Genomic DNA, 17,213 nt, shown 5'->3' with positions numbered 1-17,213 from the left:
AAAGAGACAGCGTCTCACTACATCACCCACGCTGGAGTGTAGTGGCTATTCACAGGAAAGACCATAGTGCCCTATAGCCTTGAACTCCTGGCCTCAAGCAATCTTCCTTCCTCAGTCTCCTGATAGAAATACTTTTTTTCTTTTTTGAGACATGGTCTTGCTCTGTTGCCCAGGCTGGAGTGCAGTAGCAGAGTATCAGTTCACTGCAACCTCCCCGTCCCAAGTTCAAGTGATTCTCCTGCCTCAGCTTCCTGAGTAGCTGGGACCACAGGTGCCTGCCACCGCGCCCAGCTAATTTTTGTATTTTTAGTAGAGACAGGGAGAACGCCTGGCCTAAAGTGATCTGCCCGCCTTGGCTTCCCAAAGTGCTGGGATTACAAGTGTGAGCCACCACACCAGGCCCATTATTTTTATATGTTGTAAAATGTTGCAGCTCATACTTTAATTCACTAATTATAACACCAACTCATGGAGTGATATACTTAAATAATAGATATCTTTAGAAACAAATATGGAGAGAAATTAATAAATTAAATAAAGGAAGGCAAATTCCTATGTGACTCATAACAATGGTTTTTGCTCTTCCCTTGCTCCTTGAAGCCCACTGCCATGGGAGCTATCGTTTTAAAAAGCTGAGCTCTAACTAAATTGATTGGTTTACAAGAAGAAAGAAGGAAAGACACTATTAAGTTTAAGTGGAGTTGATTCAGGTTGAAAAACAAGCTTGCTTAACTGGTATCACTTTTGTCCAAAAACATTTCCTCCTTTACTGCCTATTTATACTTTATAATATAACTGCTTCAGAAATTAATTTGGTTTAATAGGCACCTGCTTTCAAATACAAGATTATGATTTATAAATTTTTACTTGATACTTGCTTTTACTGTATATCCTTTTGTACCATTTGAATTTTTTATGTACATATATTTCCTATATTAAAAAACATTAAATAAGTTAAACAAAAAAGAATGCTTTCCTGTTAATATCTAGTTAAGATCAGTTCACTGAGGAAACAAAAGCTTTGATTAGGAGTAGGAAGAAATAATTTAAAACAAAAATATTTGTGGGGCAGAAAAGACAAACATGCAAATATTTGGAGCTGGAGGAGCAGCATGAACAGCTACTTAAAACAAATAAAGGATAGATGTAGGAGATGCCAAACAATGAGGCTTCTTTGAAAAACTCTTCTCTTTGTCCCTAAGGTATTTTAATGGCACTTCGTTTCCATTTTAATCTGGACTACTACCAACACTACCGTTCAGCTATGTTATGAAATAAATAGATCTGTGCCCTGACTTGGGGCTATAACCACAGATTATAACACTATTTGCATGGAAAATGTATTCTGAGTTCCATGTAAATTATTCCAAAAACATTTGTAAACATAACCCATTTCTAAATTGAGGAAGGTATACTAACTTACAACATAAGATCATAAACTCCCAAGTGGCATGCTGTGGCTCACACCTGTAATCCCAGCACTTTGGGAGGCCTGGGTGAGTGCATAGATTGAGCCCAGGAGTTCAATACTAGTGTGGGTAACATGGCAAAACCTTGTCTCTGCAAAAACTACACAAATTAGTAGGGCGTGGTGGCATGCATCTCTAGTCTCAGCCACACAGGAGGCTGAGGCGGGAGGATCACTTGAGCCCATGAGGTTGAGGCTGTACTGAATGATGATCACACCATTGTGCTCCAGGCTGGGCAACAGAGTGAAACCCTGTCTCAGGGTGGGGGGAAGAAAAAAAAAGATCATAAGCTCCCAATGGGGAGAAACTTCATTTTCCTTATCTTTAGTGTCAATTATAGGGTGTGGTACATAGAAGAAGATACACTGAAATGGTAAATGAGACAAACATATGCACTACTTTGAAAATTTAACCCCCGTTCTGCTTAGTTCAATTCTTCCAGGAAGAAGATACAAATACAGTTGTCCCTCAACATCTGTGGAGAATTGGTTCCAGGACTCCTGAAGATACCAAAATCCATGGAGGTTCAAGTCCCCCATATAAAACGGTATAGTATTTGCATATAACCTGTGCATATCCTCCCATATACTTTAATCATCTCTAGATTACTTATAATACCTAACACAATGTAAATGCTATATAAGTAGTTGTTATACTGAATTGGTTTAGGAAAGTGACAAGAAAAAAAGTTTGTGTATGTTCAGTACAGATGCAACCATTCATTTTTTCTCGAGATATTTTCAATCTGTGATTTGTTGAATTCACAAATGTGGAACACACAGATATGGAGAGCCATCTGTATTCTTCCCAGGCTTTGCCTATGTAGACAGCAGCTTTCTGCAGATAATGTCTAAATTCAAAGGCACCACCAGTAGGACAATATAAAAATGATTGGTTGCTGGCATGTAGGCCTTCCAGGTTCCTTTAGATCTCTTACTCTGCTGATTTCACTGTTTCTAGTTCCATCTTGAACCAGCTATTTATTAGATATTTTGTTCCTAAACTATGTATTATTTCTCCATTTGTATAAATATGAAATAAGTGGCTTCCTCAATTTTACCCTGAGCTGGTCTATTATGCATAGACTGGGAGAACTGGGCTCAATGTGTATTAAAATTAAGGCATCATATATAACCATTATAGAATATCACAAATCACATCACAACTAAGGTATTTTACTTCTTTAAGAAATAATATTTCAGGTTACATATAAACTATTAATTTCTACAAATAAATGCTTTTAAATGGTCACTTTAACAAATATGAACATCTTCCTGCAAGACACATGTATATAATTTCCAAAAATAACAAACTTACTCATCATTGTCTTTTGTTGTAGATTCTTTGCTTTCAGTTAAACTGGGGTGATTCAATTTTTTTCTCTTTTCTATATATGTATAATAAAGAAAAGGATATAAAGTTAAAGGAGAAATCATTAAATTTTAAATAGAATTTAGATTGTCAAATTTACTTTAAATAGAAAGTAAAAGGTGGACAAATGGAAGGGAGGTAGGAAAAGAAAAAGTATCCTATTTTGTTTTTTTCATTTCCCATTTTCCTAATTTCTTATTCACAATACCATATAAAAATATTCTTTAATAAAAAATTTCCATTGAAGGTTGGTATATTAAAGAGAAATCCAATATGATTCTATAATTAGGTTAAAATGCACTAGTAAACTTTATTAGATAAAGGATACTTTCATCAAATATTTTAATCAAAGATATCATATTAAGGCTTGCAGTTTGCATTATTTCACGTCTTGGATTTTTTTTTGCTCAAGTTAACAACGAAGGGTGATACTGATAATCAGAAAATAGTTAAGTTCCTTGTAATATCATTGTAAAATAAACTTGACTTTAGAGGTAAAAATATCTTTAATTTTATTTTAAATTGACACTATATATTTATAGTGTATAACATGTTCTGAAATATGTATAAATATTGTGAAATGGCTAAACCAAACTAGTTAACAATCTATTTCCTTATGTGCTTTTTTGTGGTATGAACACTGAAAGTCTACTCTCTTAGCAATCTTCAAGTATATTTACTAATCATAGTCAATTATACAATAATTGAACTTGTTCCTTCTGTCTAGCTGAACTTTTTATCATTTGGCCAACATGTTCCCAATCACTCTGTCCTCCCCACCAGCAGACCCTGGTAAGCACCATTCCATTTTCTATTCTATGATTTTGACTTTTTCAGATTTTTTAAAAAGTGAGATCATGTTATATTTGCCTTTCTGTGCCTGGCTTATTTCCCTTAACATAATGTCCTCCAGATTCATTCATGTCCCAAATGGCAGAATTTCCCTCTTTCTAAAGGTTAAGAGCATTCCATTGTGTATATATACCATATTTTTTTAATCCATTCATCTGTTCATGGGCACATAGGTTGACTTAGTATCTTAGCTATTGTAAACAATGCTGCAATGAACATGGGAGGGCAGGTATCTCTTTGACATACTGATTTTATATCCTTTGAATACATACCCAGTAGTGGGATTGCTGGGTCATATGGTAGTTTTATTTTAATTTTTTGAGGATCTGAACCTTTAAAGGTTCAGATATTTATTTAGCAAGTCCTTGGAAAGATCTAAGTATAGCATTCATTATTTAAGATAGCAATAATATAAATGGTTATATTCCATTTAAAATGCTAGGTAGTTATCCAAGGTCATGGCTCATCTAAACTTTTACAAGTTTTACAAGTTGACAGAGGCATACATGAAGACATAGGATATAACTAAGTCATAATCCTTCATATGCCCAGTGGGCTGAAATGTAAGTTTGATTTTATAGCTTTAGTAGAACATAATGTTTGTAGCTATCAATGGTCAAGCAGATCATTGTTTTTGAGCTAGTTAGTTGTTTGTTTTAGAGTACTTTATACTACCATATACACTACATACTTACACATTTGATATATAATAAGCAAGTATTTGAGGACACATATTAGTACAGTTAAGATTTTCGGTGTCTTGTATATACTGGCTTTTGATGTTTATTGAATGAATAAATAAGCAAATGAATGAATAACCCAAACTGTTTACCACTAATGAAAAACAGTCAACAGAAACTCAATTTCATTGAGTCCACTGGTTCAGAAATTGACAATAATTTCTCTCATTGTTACTTTGGACCTACGTCTTCCTCCCTCAAAAAAATAAAATCCTCTCATAATTAAACTGTTACTTCAAAATGTTCTCTAGTGGCAAAAGAAGAAAAACTTACAATGCAGGAATTTTGTTAAAGCACTAGTTATTTCTCCTGTTTATGAACTATGCATTATTTGACAAGTCTGTATCTTTAAGTTCCAAACAGAATAAATTAATATGGTTAAAAGTTTAGTAAAGAATGTAAGGGGAAAAGGATAACAATATTTTGATTTTAGAGAACTTTGGAGTAATAAATTAAAATTTGTCTCTGAAAAATATTAAGCTGAAAATGAATGTTTTGTGAAAAACCACAAATGAAAACCCAAGTTACACCTTAAATCTTTACTCAAAAAAATCTTTGCCTAAAGGTCAATACTAATTTCCCGAATTTTGTACTATGCTGTTTGCATTCCGTAAAGCTCCAATATTAAGTATTAAAATTACTTTGCTCCTTTAACTTGTAATTCATTTTCACATATCGGCACTAATAGCAAAAAATGTTGGGTAAGAAATAGTAAAGAATGTTTTATTTGAATTTTCACTAGGTATTCAATGACTTTCTAAATATTTTTATTATAAGAGAACTAGTCAAATATCTCACCCTATAAAAATGTGGATCAATAGTATTAATCTCAGTCTTCTCATGGAAGGACTTATGATTTTAAATAATTTTCAGCTGTTAAATATGAAGTTTTAATATTTTTAAGAGTAATACTTGGATCAATCTGTTATCAGACTGTTGAGTAATACAACATATTGAGTAGTAAATGAGTTTCCCAGTTACTTAATAATTACTTTCCTTTATTTCATTACATTCTATTAAAAAAAGCTAGCACAATGAACATACACAAAAGGACTGTGGAGTCTATATAATATTTCTCTTGTGAGGTTATATGTAAAAGTGAACAAACAGTTGTGTATTTGACTCTTTTCAAGTGCAGTTTCACAAAACATTGGTGATAAATGCACCATCACTGAATCTGAACTACCTTCAGAATTGTATTTGAGCTTTCTGATAAGACTCCAGGGACCTCTTTCCCTAACAAATGAAGATAGCTTTTAACAAATTGTTAACACTTGGAAGCACAATCAATAGTGATGACAATGGCTAACACTTACATGGTATTAATTTGGGCCAGGCACTGCTTTAAATATGTTACATATGATACCTAATTAACTTGCACAAATCTGACATAGTCACTCCTGTTTCCATTTTACAGATGAGGAAATAGAAGTACAGAATTGTTACATAACTTATCCCAGCCCATAAAGTTAGTGAATGAGGACTGAAACCCAGACATTTAGCTGAAGACTGTGCTCTTAACCATGATGCAATGCTTATTAAGAGATTAATGTAATGGCCAGGCGCGGTGGCTCAAGCCTGTAATCCCAGCACTTTGGGAGGCCGAGGCGGGTGGATCACGAGGTCAAGAGATCGAGACCATCCTGGTCAACATGGTGAAACCCCGTCTCTACTAAAAATACAAAAAATTAGCTGGGCATGGTGGTGCGTGCCTGTAATCCCAGCTACTCAGGAGGCTGAGGCAGGAGAATTGCCTGAACCCAGGAGGCGGAGGTTGCGGTGAGCCGAGATAGCGCCATTGCACTCCAGCCTGGGTAACATGAGTGAAACTCCGTCTCAAAAAAAAAAAAAAAAAAAAAAGAGATTAATGTAAAGTCCAAACAGGTTTAGGCTGGTATCATGCTACTTCTAGGTACCCATACTTCATAGGTGATAAATATTATTGGCAATCATTTTGGTCTCAAACCAAAAGTTAAGAGTTGAGGAAAACCTTGATCCACAGAGGTTCAAGTGATTTGTCTAAGGTGGTCACACATAAGTTAGTAACCTCTTTCTAAAAGGGTTACTTCCATGTAGATCAAGTTGAAGCCTGTTGGCAAAGAGGTGAATGAGATACTGATATGGTCTTGCTATTCTTTTAATAAACCAAGTTAATTTTAATCAACTAGAGTGGAGGGTAAATAACCTCTTTAGAGGATCAACTTCCAAAAAATAACAGTGTTAATGATTTTTTTTTTTTTTTTGAGACAGAGTCTCACTTTGCCAGCCCAGCCTGGAGTGCAGTGGCGCGATCTCTGCTTACTGCAACCTCCGCCTCCCGGGTTCAAGCGATTCTGCTGCCTCAGCCTCCCAAGTAGCTGGAACTACAGGTATGCATCAGCACACCTGGCTAATTTTTGTATTTTTAGTAGAGACTGGGTTTCACCATGTTGTCCAGGCTGATCTCGAACTCCTGACCTCAGGTGATCCATCAGCCTCAGCCTCCCAAAGTGTTGGGATTACAGGCACGAGCCACTGCATATGGCCGAATAGTTCTTTTTTACTTAAAATGAAAATACCTTTATTAAGTTCCATGGATAGAAACGTAATAATATTCTTAAAACATTACTTACATTATTGAATAGAAGGGTATTGCTGAGAAAACTGAAATCACTTTTTACCTACTAAAACAGTAATATGTGGGAAGCAGTAACAAAAATATAGGTTTTTACATCTTTCTTTCAGGTTACTTTGTGTTGATTGGGTACTTGACAGTCTAGTCTGATAACTGATCTAAGTGTTATTCTTGGAAATATTAAAACTTGTCATATTAAATAGCTGAAAAGTATTTAAAGCATAAGTCCTTCCATGAAAAGATTGAGGTTAGTATTACTGATCTACATTTTACAGGGTGATATGTTTGACTAGTTCTTTTACAATAAAAATGTTTAGCATTTGACCCATACATCAGATTGCTCATAACAGATTTAAGAAGATAGTTTATTAGCTCTTTTGGAATACATATTGTTCGTTCTTTCTGCTACTTGAAAAAAAAAAAAAAAAAAAAACAGCCTTGCCAGAGGGCTAACTTTTCATTAGACTTTTCAAAGAACCAGCTTCTGATCTGTTGCTTTTCTTTTTTTAATTATACTTTAAGTTCTGGGGTACATGTGCAGAACATGCAGGTTTGTTACACAGGTATACATGTGCCATGGTGGTGGTTTGCTGCATCCATTGCCCCGTCATCAACATTAGGTATTTCTCCTAATGCTACCCCTCCCCAATACCCCTACTCCCTGCCATCCCTCCTCTAGCCCCCCAGGCCCCGGTATGTGATATCCCCCTCCCTGAGTCCGTCTGTTCTCACTGTTCAATACCCACTTAAGAGTGAGAACATGCGGTGTTTGGTTTTCTGTTCTTGTGTCAGTTTGCTGAGAATGATGCTTTTCTTTATTATCGGCCTGTTTTCAGCTTATAATTTCTCTTCATATCATTATTTCCTTTCTACTTTGGGGGGTTCATTCTGTTGTTCCTTTTTAATCATTCTGAGTTGAATGCTTGGCTCAATAGTTTTCAATCATTCTTCCTTTTTAAATACAGTCATGAGCAGTATAAAAACATTTTGGTCAATGACAAGCCACATATATGACAGTGGTCCCATAAGATTATAACACCATATTTCTACTGTACCTTTTCTATTCAGACATGTTTAAATGCACAAATATCATTATGTTTCGATTGCCTATGGTATCCAGCACAGTACGCTGTATAGGTTTGCAGCCTAGGAACAATGGGCTATACCATATAGCATAAGTGTGTAGTAGGCTATGCCATCTAGGTTTGTGTAAGTACGATCTATGATGTTAATACAATGAGGAAATCACTGAACAATGCCGTTCTCAGAAGGTATCCCCATTACTAAGTGACAAAAGACTGTATATGCATTTGTAAGTACAGTTGGCCCTGTGTATGAGTGGGTTCCACATCTGTGGATTCAACCAACCATGGATCAAAAATGTTTTCTTTAAAAAAGAATGATTGCATCTGTTCTGAACATATACAACTTTTTTTGTCATAATTCCCTAAACAATACAGTGTAACAACTAATCCCATAGCTCTTACATTGTATTAGGTATATAAGCAATCCTGAGAAAATTTAAAGTATATAGGAGGGTGTACTGGTTATACGCAAATACTATACTATTTTCCACAAGGGACTTGAGAGTCCGTAGATCTTGGAAACTGAGTGGGTTCCAGGAACCAATCCCCTACATATGAAGGGATGACTGTATCAAGCTTCCACTAAGAACTGCTTTAGTATAATGTAGGTATAAATTTTTCCTCTAGGTGCTGACATGTTTTCATCATCATTCAATTCTAAATATTTTATACTTTCCATTATAATTTTTCTGATCAATGAATTATTTAGAAGTTTCTTGGTTTCCAAACATACAGGTTAAAATTTTTGGAAGGCTGCCTTTTCATTATTGATTCTTAATTGTATGAAATTTTAGTCAGAGTGTGTGAGCTATATGACTGTAATTTTTAGTTCAGTGAGACTTCCTCTGTAACTCTAAACTGGTTACATTTTGGTGAAGGTTCTATGTGTGCTTTATATGTTGGGTATTATTTATTTTTGACCACAGTTCATTGGATAAGCTTGCTAATTGTGTACAACTTGTCTATATCCTTCCTAACTTTTTAGCTGCTTTATCGGTTTCTAAAAGAGGTAGTTTAAAATCTCCTACTATGATTGTGGATTTATCAGTTTCTCCCTTGTTATCCTGTCATATTTCATGTTTTGTTTGAGTTTTTGTTTTAGATGCACACATGGCTCAGAATCCTTTTACTTTTGCAGTGGTGAATCTTTCTCTATCTCTTATGTTTAGCCTCATTATCTTAATAAAGCCTTTTAAGCATAAAGTCTGTTTCGGCCTATCTATTTTTGTATCAACTACTAGCTTTTTAAAAAAGCTAGTATTTTCTTTTTCTATTTCTTCAGATTTAATTGTCTTATGTCTTTTCTTAAAGTCTAATTAATAATGCAACTAATAAAAATGGCTACAATATGTACTGAACATACACTATTAGTGTATGTCAAGTACTGTGCTCTAAGTGCTTTCTGTGTATTAATTCATTTAATCCTCACAATTCTGAGGTAGGAATTACTATCTTCCCCATTTTGCAGGCAAGAAAACAAAAAATACAATGAAGAAGTCAACTGATAGATATCTCATCATCTGCCTGAAAAAATGAGGACCTTAAAACATTGTTAACTCTTATCTGTTGCCTCCTTATCTTCCATGCTAGTGTGGCCTATTATTTGTTTTTCACCTCTCTCTAATTGTTTGACTTTTGCTTTATAGTCAGCAAAACTTGTAATTAGATTAACATGTTTGCTAATATACTTTTTCATCATTGCTTTTTGCAATTCCACTCCTTTATCTGAGGTTCACATTACCTCTTAGAGAAATAACTTCTTTTGTAGTTATTTTACTGAGAATCTATGAGTGGCAAACTCTGAGACTTTGTCTGAAAATAGCTTTATTTCATCCTCATTTTCTGAATAAAAACTCAATTGTGATTCTTAATTGATACTATTATTGCATTTTCTGCTAGAGTCTACTGATACAGATAAGAGGTCTATCAGTCTGTTATATTCTTGTAAGTAGTATCTTTTCTCTGGTTGCCCTTAAAATTTTGTCTTTGATGTTCTGCAGTCTTACCATAATTTAACTAGATGTGGATCTCTTTTACTTTATCCTGCCCAGACTTAACATGCTACTCTACTATACAATTCTTATCTTTCCTTAATTACGAAAAACTGATACTCCTTATAGCTTAGAATACTGCCTAAGCCCCATTCTCTGTATTTCCCCCTTATAGAACTCCAATTTGGCAGATGTTGGAGAATCTTATTCTGCCCATCATTTCTCTTTACTGTTTTATCACATTCTCCTTTTATCTCTCTGTGCTGTTACATTGTTATAGTCTGAGTGATTTTTACAGATCTACTGTCCAGTTAGTACTCTCTTTGACTATGCAAATTTGTTGTTTATTCTCCTGCTTTCATTATTAAATAACAAGTCTGAAGTGTTCGTGGGAATAAAGGGGAAAAATTTACTTTCTTCCTTTCTAAAATGGATATAAATGACCCATGAGCAACTTGGGTGTTAGGAGTGCCAATCCCCCATATAGTCAAAAATCCAAAAACTTAACTACCAATAGCCTACTGTTGACCAGATGTCGCAAAGTTGATTAATACATATTTTGTATGTTTTATGTATTATGTTTTGTATTCTTATAATAAAGTAAGCTAGAGAAAAAAGTTATTAAGAAAATCAGAAGGAAGATAAAATATTCATACTATTGTACAGTATTTATCAATACTGTAAGTGTGTCATCTGTTTACAAGATGAACTCTCTGAAATGGCGAGGAACTACAGCTGCAAACCTTAATCTACAGTACATATCAAGCAATTCAACTTTTTCTTGTAATGTCATGTCTTTTCTCTGCTTCTTGGGAGCACTTCCAGCATCACTAGGGCACTTTATATGGGTTTCATGGTGTTATTCAAGGTTTCCAGCATAGTCCTAAACATGATGAAAAACATATGAAAACCATGAGAGATCACTTTTTACTGCAAATATCACATGGTATTTTAAGTAGGTACTTTCAACACTTGAGCTCACTACAACAGCAACAGGAGGTAGCTATGAAATTATTACAGTAGTACAGTATACACTAGAGTTAATTGTATGCAGTTATGATTTTTTTCAGCTCCATCAATTCATTTATGTTCCTCTCTAAGTTGTTTGCAGTTATGATTTAATATTGCATCTTTATATTCGTTTACATTTCTCTCAACTGCAAATGGTACTTTGTAGGGTCTAAGTGTTTCTATGCATTAGTTTTAATACATTTTATTTTTTTATAATAAATTTGTACATATTTTATGATAGTAAATGATAGACTACTAGCTACATATATTTTATGCATTCATGGCATATCTTTTTAAAATATATTTACAGTCTAAAAAGTTTGTCTTTAGGGTTTTATAAATTGTCACAAAACTCCAAAAAATTTTCCAATGTGTTTATTGGAATAAAAAATTTTCATATAAGCGAACCTGTGTAGTTCAAACCCATATTGTTCAAGGGCCAACTGTAATAGAAGAAACTTGTTGTGGGTTGGAGGAGGGCAGCTATATAATAATGTACATACAAATTAAAAAATACATAAATGACATATAACATACACACATACATATGGATTCATGTGTCACTTAACTATGGGCATACATTCTGAGAAATGCATCAAAAGGTGATCTCATTGTTGTGCAAACATCATAGGTGTACTTACCCAAACCTCCATGGTATAACCTACTATACACCTAGGATATAGCCTATTGTTAGCAGTTTACAAACCTGTGCAGCATGTTACTATACTGACCACTGTAGGCAACTGTAACACAATGGTATTTGATTATCTAAACACATCTAAACATAAAAAGTACAATAAAATACAGTATTATAATCTTACAGGACCATCATCATATGTGGTCAGTTGTTGAACAAAACATCATTGTGCAGTGCACAACTATATCATGTAGTATACATAATTGTCCATGCTACACTTTTATATGAGTGGCAGTGAACTAGGTTTGTTTACACCAACATCACCACGAAATGTGAATAACGTGTTGTGCTACAATGTTATGACAGCTACCAGGTCACTAATCAATAGGAATTTTTCAGCTCCCTTATAATCTTGGGGGGCTCTTGATGTCTATGTTGTCTGTCACTGCTTGAAACGTTATTACGTGCTGCATGAATGTATCTGTTAAACGTATAAACTTAAGATTTGAAATCCATTTTTGACCAATGCAGAGTCTAAGTAGAAGGAGGACATAGAACCAAATTTTTCATCCTTTTATAACTACAAAAAGATTTAAGGCTGCACGCAGTGGCGCACGCCTGTAATCCCAGCACTTTGGGAGGCCAGTGCGGGTGGATCACAAGGTCAAGAAATCAAGACCATCCTGGGCAACATGGTGAAACTCTATCTCTACTAAAAACATAAAAATTAGCTGGGCATGGTGGTGTGTGCCTGTAATCCCAGAGACTTGGGAGGCTGAAGCAGGAGAATTGCTTGAACCTGGGAGGCAGAGGTTGCAGTGGGCCCAGATTGTGCCACTGCACTCCAGCCTGGGTGACAGAGCGAGTTTCAAAAAAAAGGATTTAAATTTTAAAAGAAGGATTTAAATCTAATATTAAGTCTTCTGTTCACACAGTACATGATTCGAATGTACATAGGAAGTACATATAAATTTACTGGAGGAAGAGTATTCCAGGTGGAAAGAACTGCAACACCCTGTGGCAAGACGGGACTCAGCATGACTGACAAATAGCAAGAAGGTTAGAGTGGCTAAAGTAGTGTAAAAAGGGAGTAGAAAATGAGGCAGTTGAGGTGGTCAGGTGTTAGATGGATATATGGCCTTACATGTCATAAAGGTTCTGGATCTTACCATGGTGTGATGGGAAGTGAGTAGCACCTAAAATGTCCTTGAAAATGTTATTTAAATTTTATATTATGTTTTGTATAATATTTTAAGAGTGGGAATTGTTAAGAGATTATGATCTCATTTGGAACTTAAATGACTTCATAAGTCATACTTCTCATTTATTTGAAACTCAAGTTACTTCATAAAAATCAAGCTTTTTCATTTTTAAAACATGTACAAGATGACATATTAGAATAAGCAATGTAATGATTACGAATGACATAATCTGATACAGAATTCGGGACAAAATTCTGTTTTGAGACTTCTATATGTGAATATATATATATTACAGTGCACGTGAAACACATATGTACAGTCTAACGAATAACTAGAGTGAATCAGTGTAACCACTATATAGGTCAAAAAATAGAACATTTGCAGCACCTCTAAAACCGTTGCTATTTGACTTTTAAAAAAAGAGCTTACTTAGGACTATAATCTGTGATAATTATCTACTTAAATGTCAACTGAAATCATGTGACCAATCTTTTTATGGGCAAAAGGAATGTTCCCTTAAGTCCATATTTAATTTCAATATGGAAATTGAGTACATATCAACTTAAAATCAATCCACATTTCAGTATAGGGATGTACAATCTCTAAGGCATTTATTTTTAATTAAAACTATATATCACATATAAAAAATAGAACTATAAAACTTAAAGATAATGTATATATTTTCATACATTTTAGGGAAAGAGAACCTAATAGTAACAGCTTTAGGATTAAAAAGCATTTGATTAAAGTAAAATCAAAGACATTCAAAACTTTAAGATCTTATTATGTGTTTCATTATAATAAACTAGGTAAAACGAGACTTCTTTGTTTCTGGGTAGTTTCTAGTATATGCTTAGCATTCATTAAATGTTAAACAATAAAATGTGAATTAGGCTAACCACAGTGTATCTAAAGCATACATTATTAAATTTGAGCCTATTTAAAATTTTATATTATAAAACTACATGTCACTGATTCATAACCTTTCTCAAATAAATAAGCCCCAAAAATCAAGATTTGTATTTTTATATCAATATTTTAGCAATAAACTACCAGAGGACAACAAATATGTTGATCAAAATTAAAATTAAACTAATAATATTTTAAAATAAGGAACTTCATATTAAAATTAGATTTTTCTCTATGGAAAAATTCTACAAACATTTTGTAAATGCATTTGAAATAGTCAAGAAAAAGAAGGAAATGAAATACAATAAATAAAGGTAAGCTATATAAAGATATACTAAATGGGAGGCAAAACTAAATGGACAACCTGGATAAAAATAACATTTAGAAGTATCACTCTTTAAGTTGTAGTGCAGCAGCACCTGAATTATGCTCCTTTTAATTTATGCACATGATAGATAGCTTGTTAAGGGGCATATCTGTAACCATTATAATTGATAGTAGCTGAAGGCAAGTCAGGCCATAATTTCTATTTAATGGATGGGATAGTAAGGGATTAAAGCCTGCAGTTGCATTTTAAAATAAGCGCCGAGAGTTTACAGTTATGTCCAAAGTAATACCTATATTCTAGAGAGGTATTAAATTATTTGAGAGGAGAGAAACATCAGCTGTAGCAAGATCCACATATGATTAAATCAAAATTTTGATTTAACCAGTAACTAAAAAAACCTTACAATAAGAAGAAAAGAATGTTCAACTAACCATTTGATAGTCCATTTCTGTACTCTTGTTCTTTAGAGCTTGTGGGAGAAGCAAATAGACTCATTTGACAAGTTCCAGTTGTTGGAGAGTAAGTTATAATACTTTTCTTCCTTGTGATTTTTGAAGGATCAAATGACTAGAATTAAATAATAATTTAGGGCAGAAATAGTTATGTTTAGTTATAGATCTTTGAAATTACATACCATTAAAAAAATCAGCAAAAATCAAACTCCTTTCCTTGTTCTTTCAGATTACAAATATACTTAATAATCACTCTCAAAGTAAACATTATTCTTTCAAATTAGGTAGGCGTTTCAGGTCTCTACAACAACTAGAACATCTCAATTTGATATTTATGAAATTTTAGCATTAAAGAGTTACTTACTACCTCTTGAGATGGTATTTCTAAACAGGTTAGAGATGGCCAATTCTCCCAACCACAGCCTGACTTTTGCTTTTAGCTGAATTTGAAGTATAATTATGGGTCCGGGGCAGGAAAACTCTCAAAGGTGCCTATTACTAAGCCTCACACAGAAACATTAGGAAGGATCACTGCTGACCCACAGCTTCACAAAGTGGTTCTGATGTAGTATCTTCTTTCAATAACCAAAATAATGTCCAAACAATTGAATCTGGCATTTAAGGCCTCTGAGGATTTGGCCTATCTTACACAATTCCTCTTAGCAGCTTCCTCCTTTGTGTTTCCATAGGTGATGGGCATACCTTTTATTATAGGTAACATATTTTAATGTTTAAATTTTTCTGTCTGTCCCATTAAAATTTGCTCCTGAAAATAAATATGTTTTTCACTTTTATATCCTAGAGAACTAAAAAATGTGTGAAGAATGAATGACTTACAAGGAACAGTCAACTTAGCCATCTCACTCTACTCAGAATATACTAATTTGTTTATTGGTTCATTCATCCAATTATTCACTGCTTCCTACAGCTCCAGTCACTAGGCTATGTGCATTTGGGCCTCAGATCGTTCCGTAATCTCCGCTTATAATGTCCTCTTATTTATGTTCCCCAAGACCTAGTCTTTCTTCGGTTTAGGTCCTCATTCACGATCCCCTTATCATACTACTAATTGTTCTGTCTCCTGAATTTCCTTAAAACTTGCTTTCCATAAGGCTTACTCATCACCCACCAGCATTGCTAACAAATGTGTACAAAGAAATATAACAAATTGTTCTGGCCTTAAAAAGTGTCTACCAAAAGTTAGAACAACAACAAAGAGGTTTTAAATTAGTATGTATGCTACAAAATTCAGAGAAGAGGGAAAATTCAGTTGGCTGCAGTAATCTGTCACAGAAAAAGGCATGAGAAATCTGAAATCAGAGGTGAAACAGACAGCGTAGGATGGATCTGGGGGATATAGGAAAGGCCTGAAGGCTCATACACTGCCAACATATGGATATAGCTTGGCAGCAGATTTGAAAAAGTTACTTAACTCTGCATGGTCAACAATCCTTTATTTTTAAGAGACCCATGGAAGAAATAGTGGCTGTCTCATCTTTTTTAATAATCCCAATATTAGCTTCAAAATCAATAGCATTCAAAAAAATGTTTTTACAGTTAAGATTTTAAATATTAGGAAAAAATATTTAATTATATTGAAAAACAAAAGGCATTTTTAATTTTATGTATACATAGTGCCCACAAATGCAATGAATATCTTTTACAAAACATCAAACTATAGGCTGGGTGCGGTGGCTCATGCCTGTAATCCCAGCACTTTGGGAGGCCGAGGAGGGTAGATCACGGTCAGGAGATTGAGATCATCCTAGCTAACATGGTGAAACCCCGTCTCTATTAAAAATACAAAAAAAATAGCCAGGCGTAATGGCACACATGTGTAGTCCCAGCTACTCGGGAGGCTAAGGCAGGAGCATTGCTTGAACCCAGGAGGCAGAGGTTGCAGTGAGCCAAGATCGCACCACTGCACTCCAGCCTGGGTGACACAGCGAGACTCTTTCTCAAAAAAAAAAAAAAAAAAAAAAATCAAACTACTATAATATCAAGTTATAACTCTAAAGCAATCTTTTTTTTTTTTTTAATGGTGAAAGGATTTTAAGTCTCTTTATCAGGTGGTTACTATTACCTCTCCATCTTGAGTTTTCACCTGTTTATATGTACTCAGTCATAAAATGTCATTTATCCAATCCCTACTCTACTTTTCCAAGAATTTATTGCACAGAACTATTACACTGTATATGTACAAAAAATGAAAGTTGCTACCCAAATGTACATTTATGTCAATCTGTTTTCCTATTTTCACCAAAAAATTATTTTATCCAATTGCCAAATGTCTAAACATTCTAACTGTAGATCATACATTTCTCTTCAGAAACAATTTTCCAGCTTTTGGAAAATAACTCGTGTGTGTGTGTGTGTGTGTGTGTGTGTGTGTGTGTGTGTATTTTTGCCTTACTTTAAAAATACTGAGGCGTGGCTGAGCGCGGTGGCTCACGCCTGTAATCCAAACACGTTGGAGGCCAAGGTGGGCGGATCACCTGAGGTCGGGAGTTCAAGACCAGCCTGACCAACATGGTGAAACCCCATCTTTAAAA

At 34.3% G+C, this 17,213-nt stretch overlaps 1 protein-coding gene across 7 annotated transcripts in view; it reads right to left on the bottom strand.

Annotated features, from left to right (window-relative positions):
- Nucleotides 1–17,213, bottom strand: part of LOC108313244 (integrin subunit beta 3 binding protein) — an 87,254-nt gene that overhangs the window by 34,715 nt on the left and 35,326 nt on the right. For all 7 annotated transcript variants that reach the window (XR_005202335.1, XM_017541549.2, XM_017541551.2 and 4 more), the window contains exons 3-4: nucleotides 14,641–14,776; nucleotides 2,787–2,856 (exon numbers count right to left, since the gene is read on the bottom strand). Coding sequence is in view for 6 of the 7 variants with exons in the window: in XM_017541549.2 (XP_017397038.2) it covers nucleotides 2,787–2,856; nucleotides 14,641–14,776 (206 nt within the window). In the remaining variant the exon portion in view is untranslated. The remainder of the gene's footprint in view (nucleotides 1–2,786; nucleotides 2,857–14,640; nucleotides 14,777–17,213) is intronic.

The sequence above is a fragment of the Cebus imitator genome, unplaced genomic scaffold, assembly GCF_001604975.1.
Source record: "Cebus imitator isolate Cc_AM_T3 unplaced genomic scaffold, Cebus_imitator-1.0 Scaffold135, whole genome shotgun sequence".
Lineage (NCBI taxonomy): Eukaryota > Metazoa > Chordata > Mammalia > Primates > Cebidae > Cebus > Cebus imitator.
This window is presented reverse-complemented; position numbering and strand designations above follow the sequence as displayed.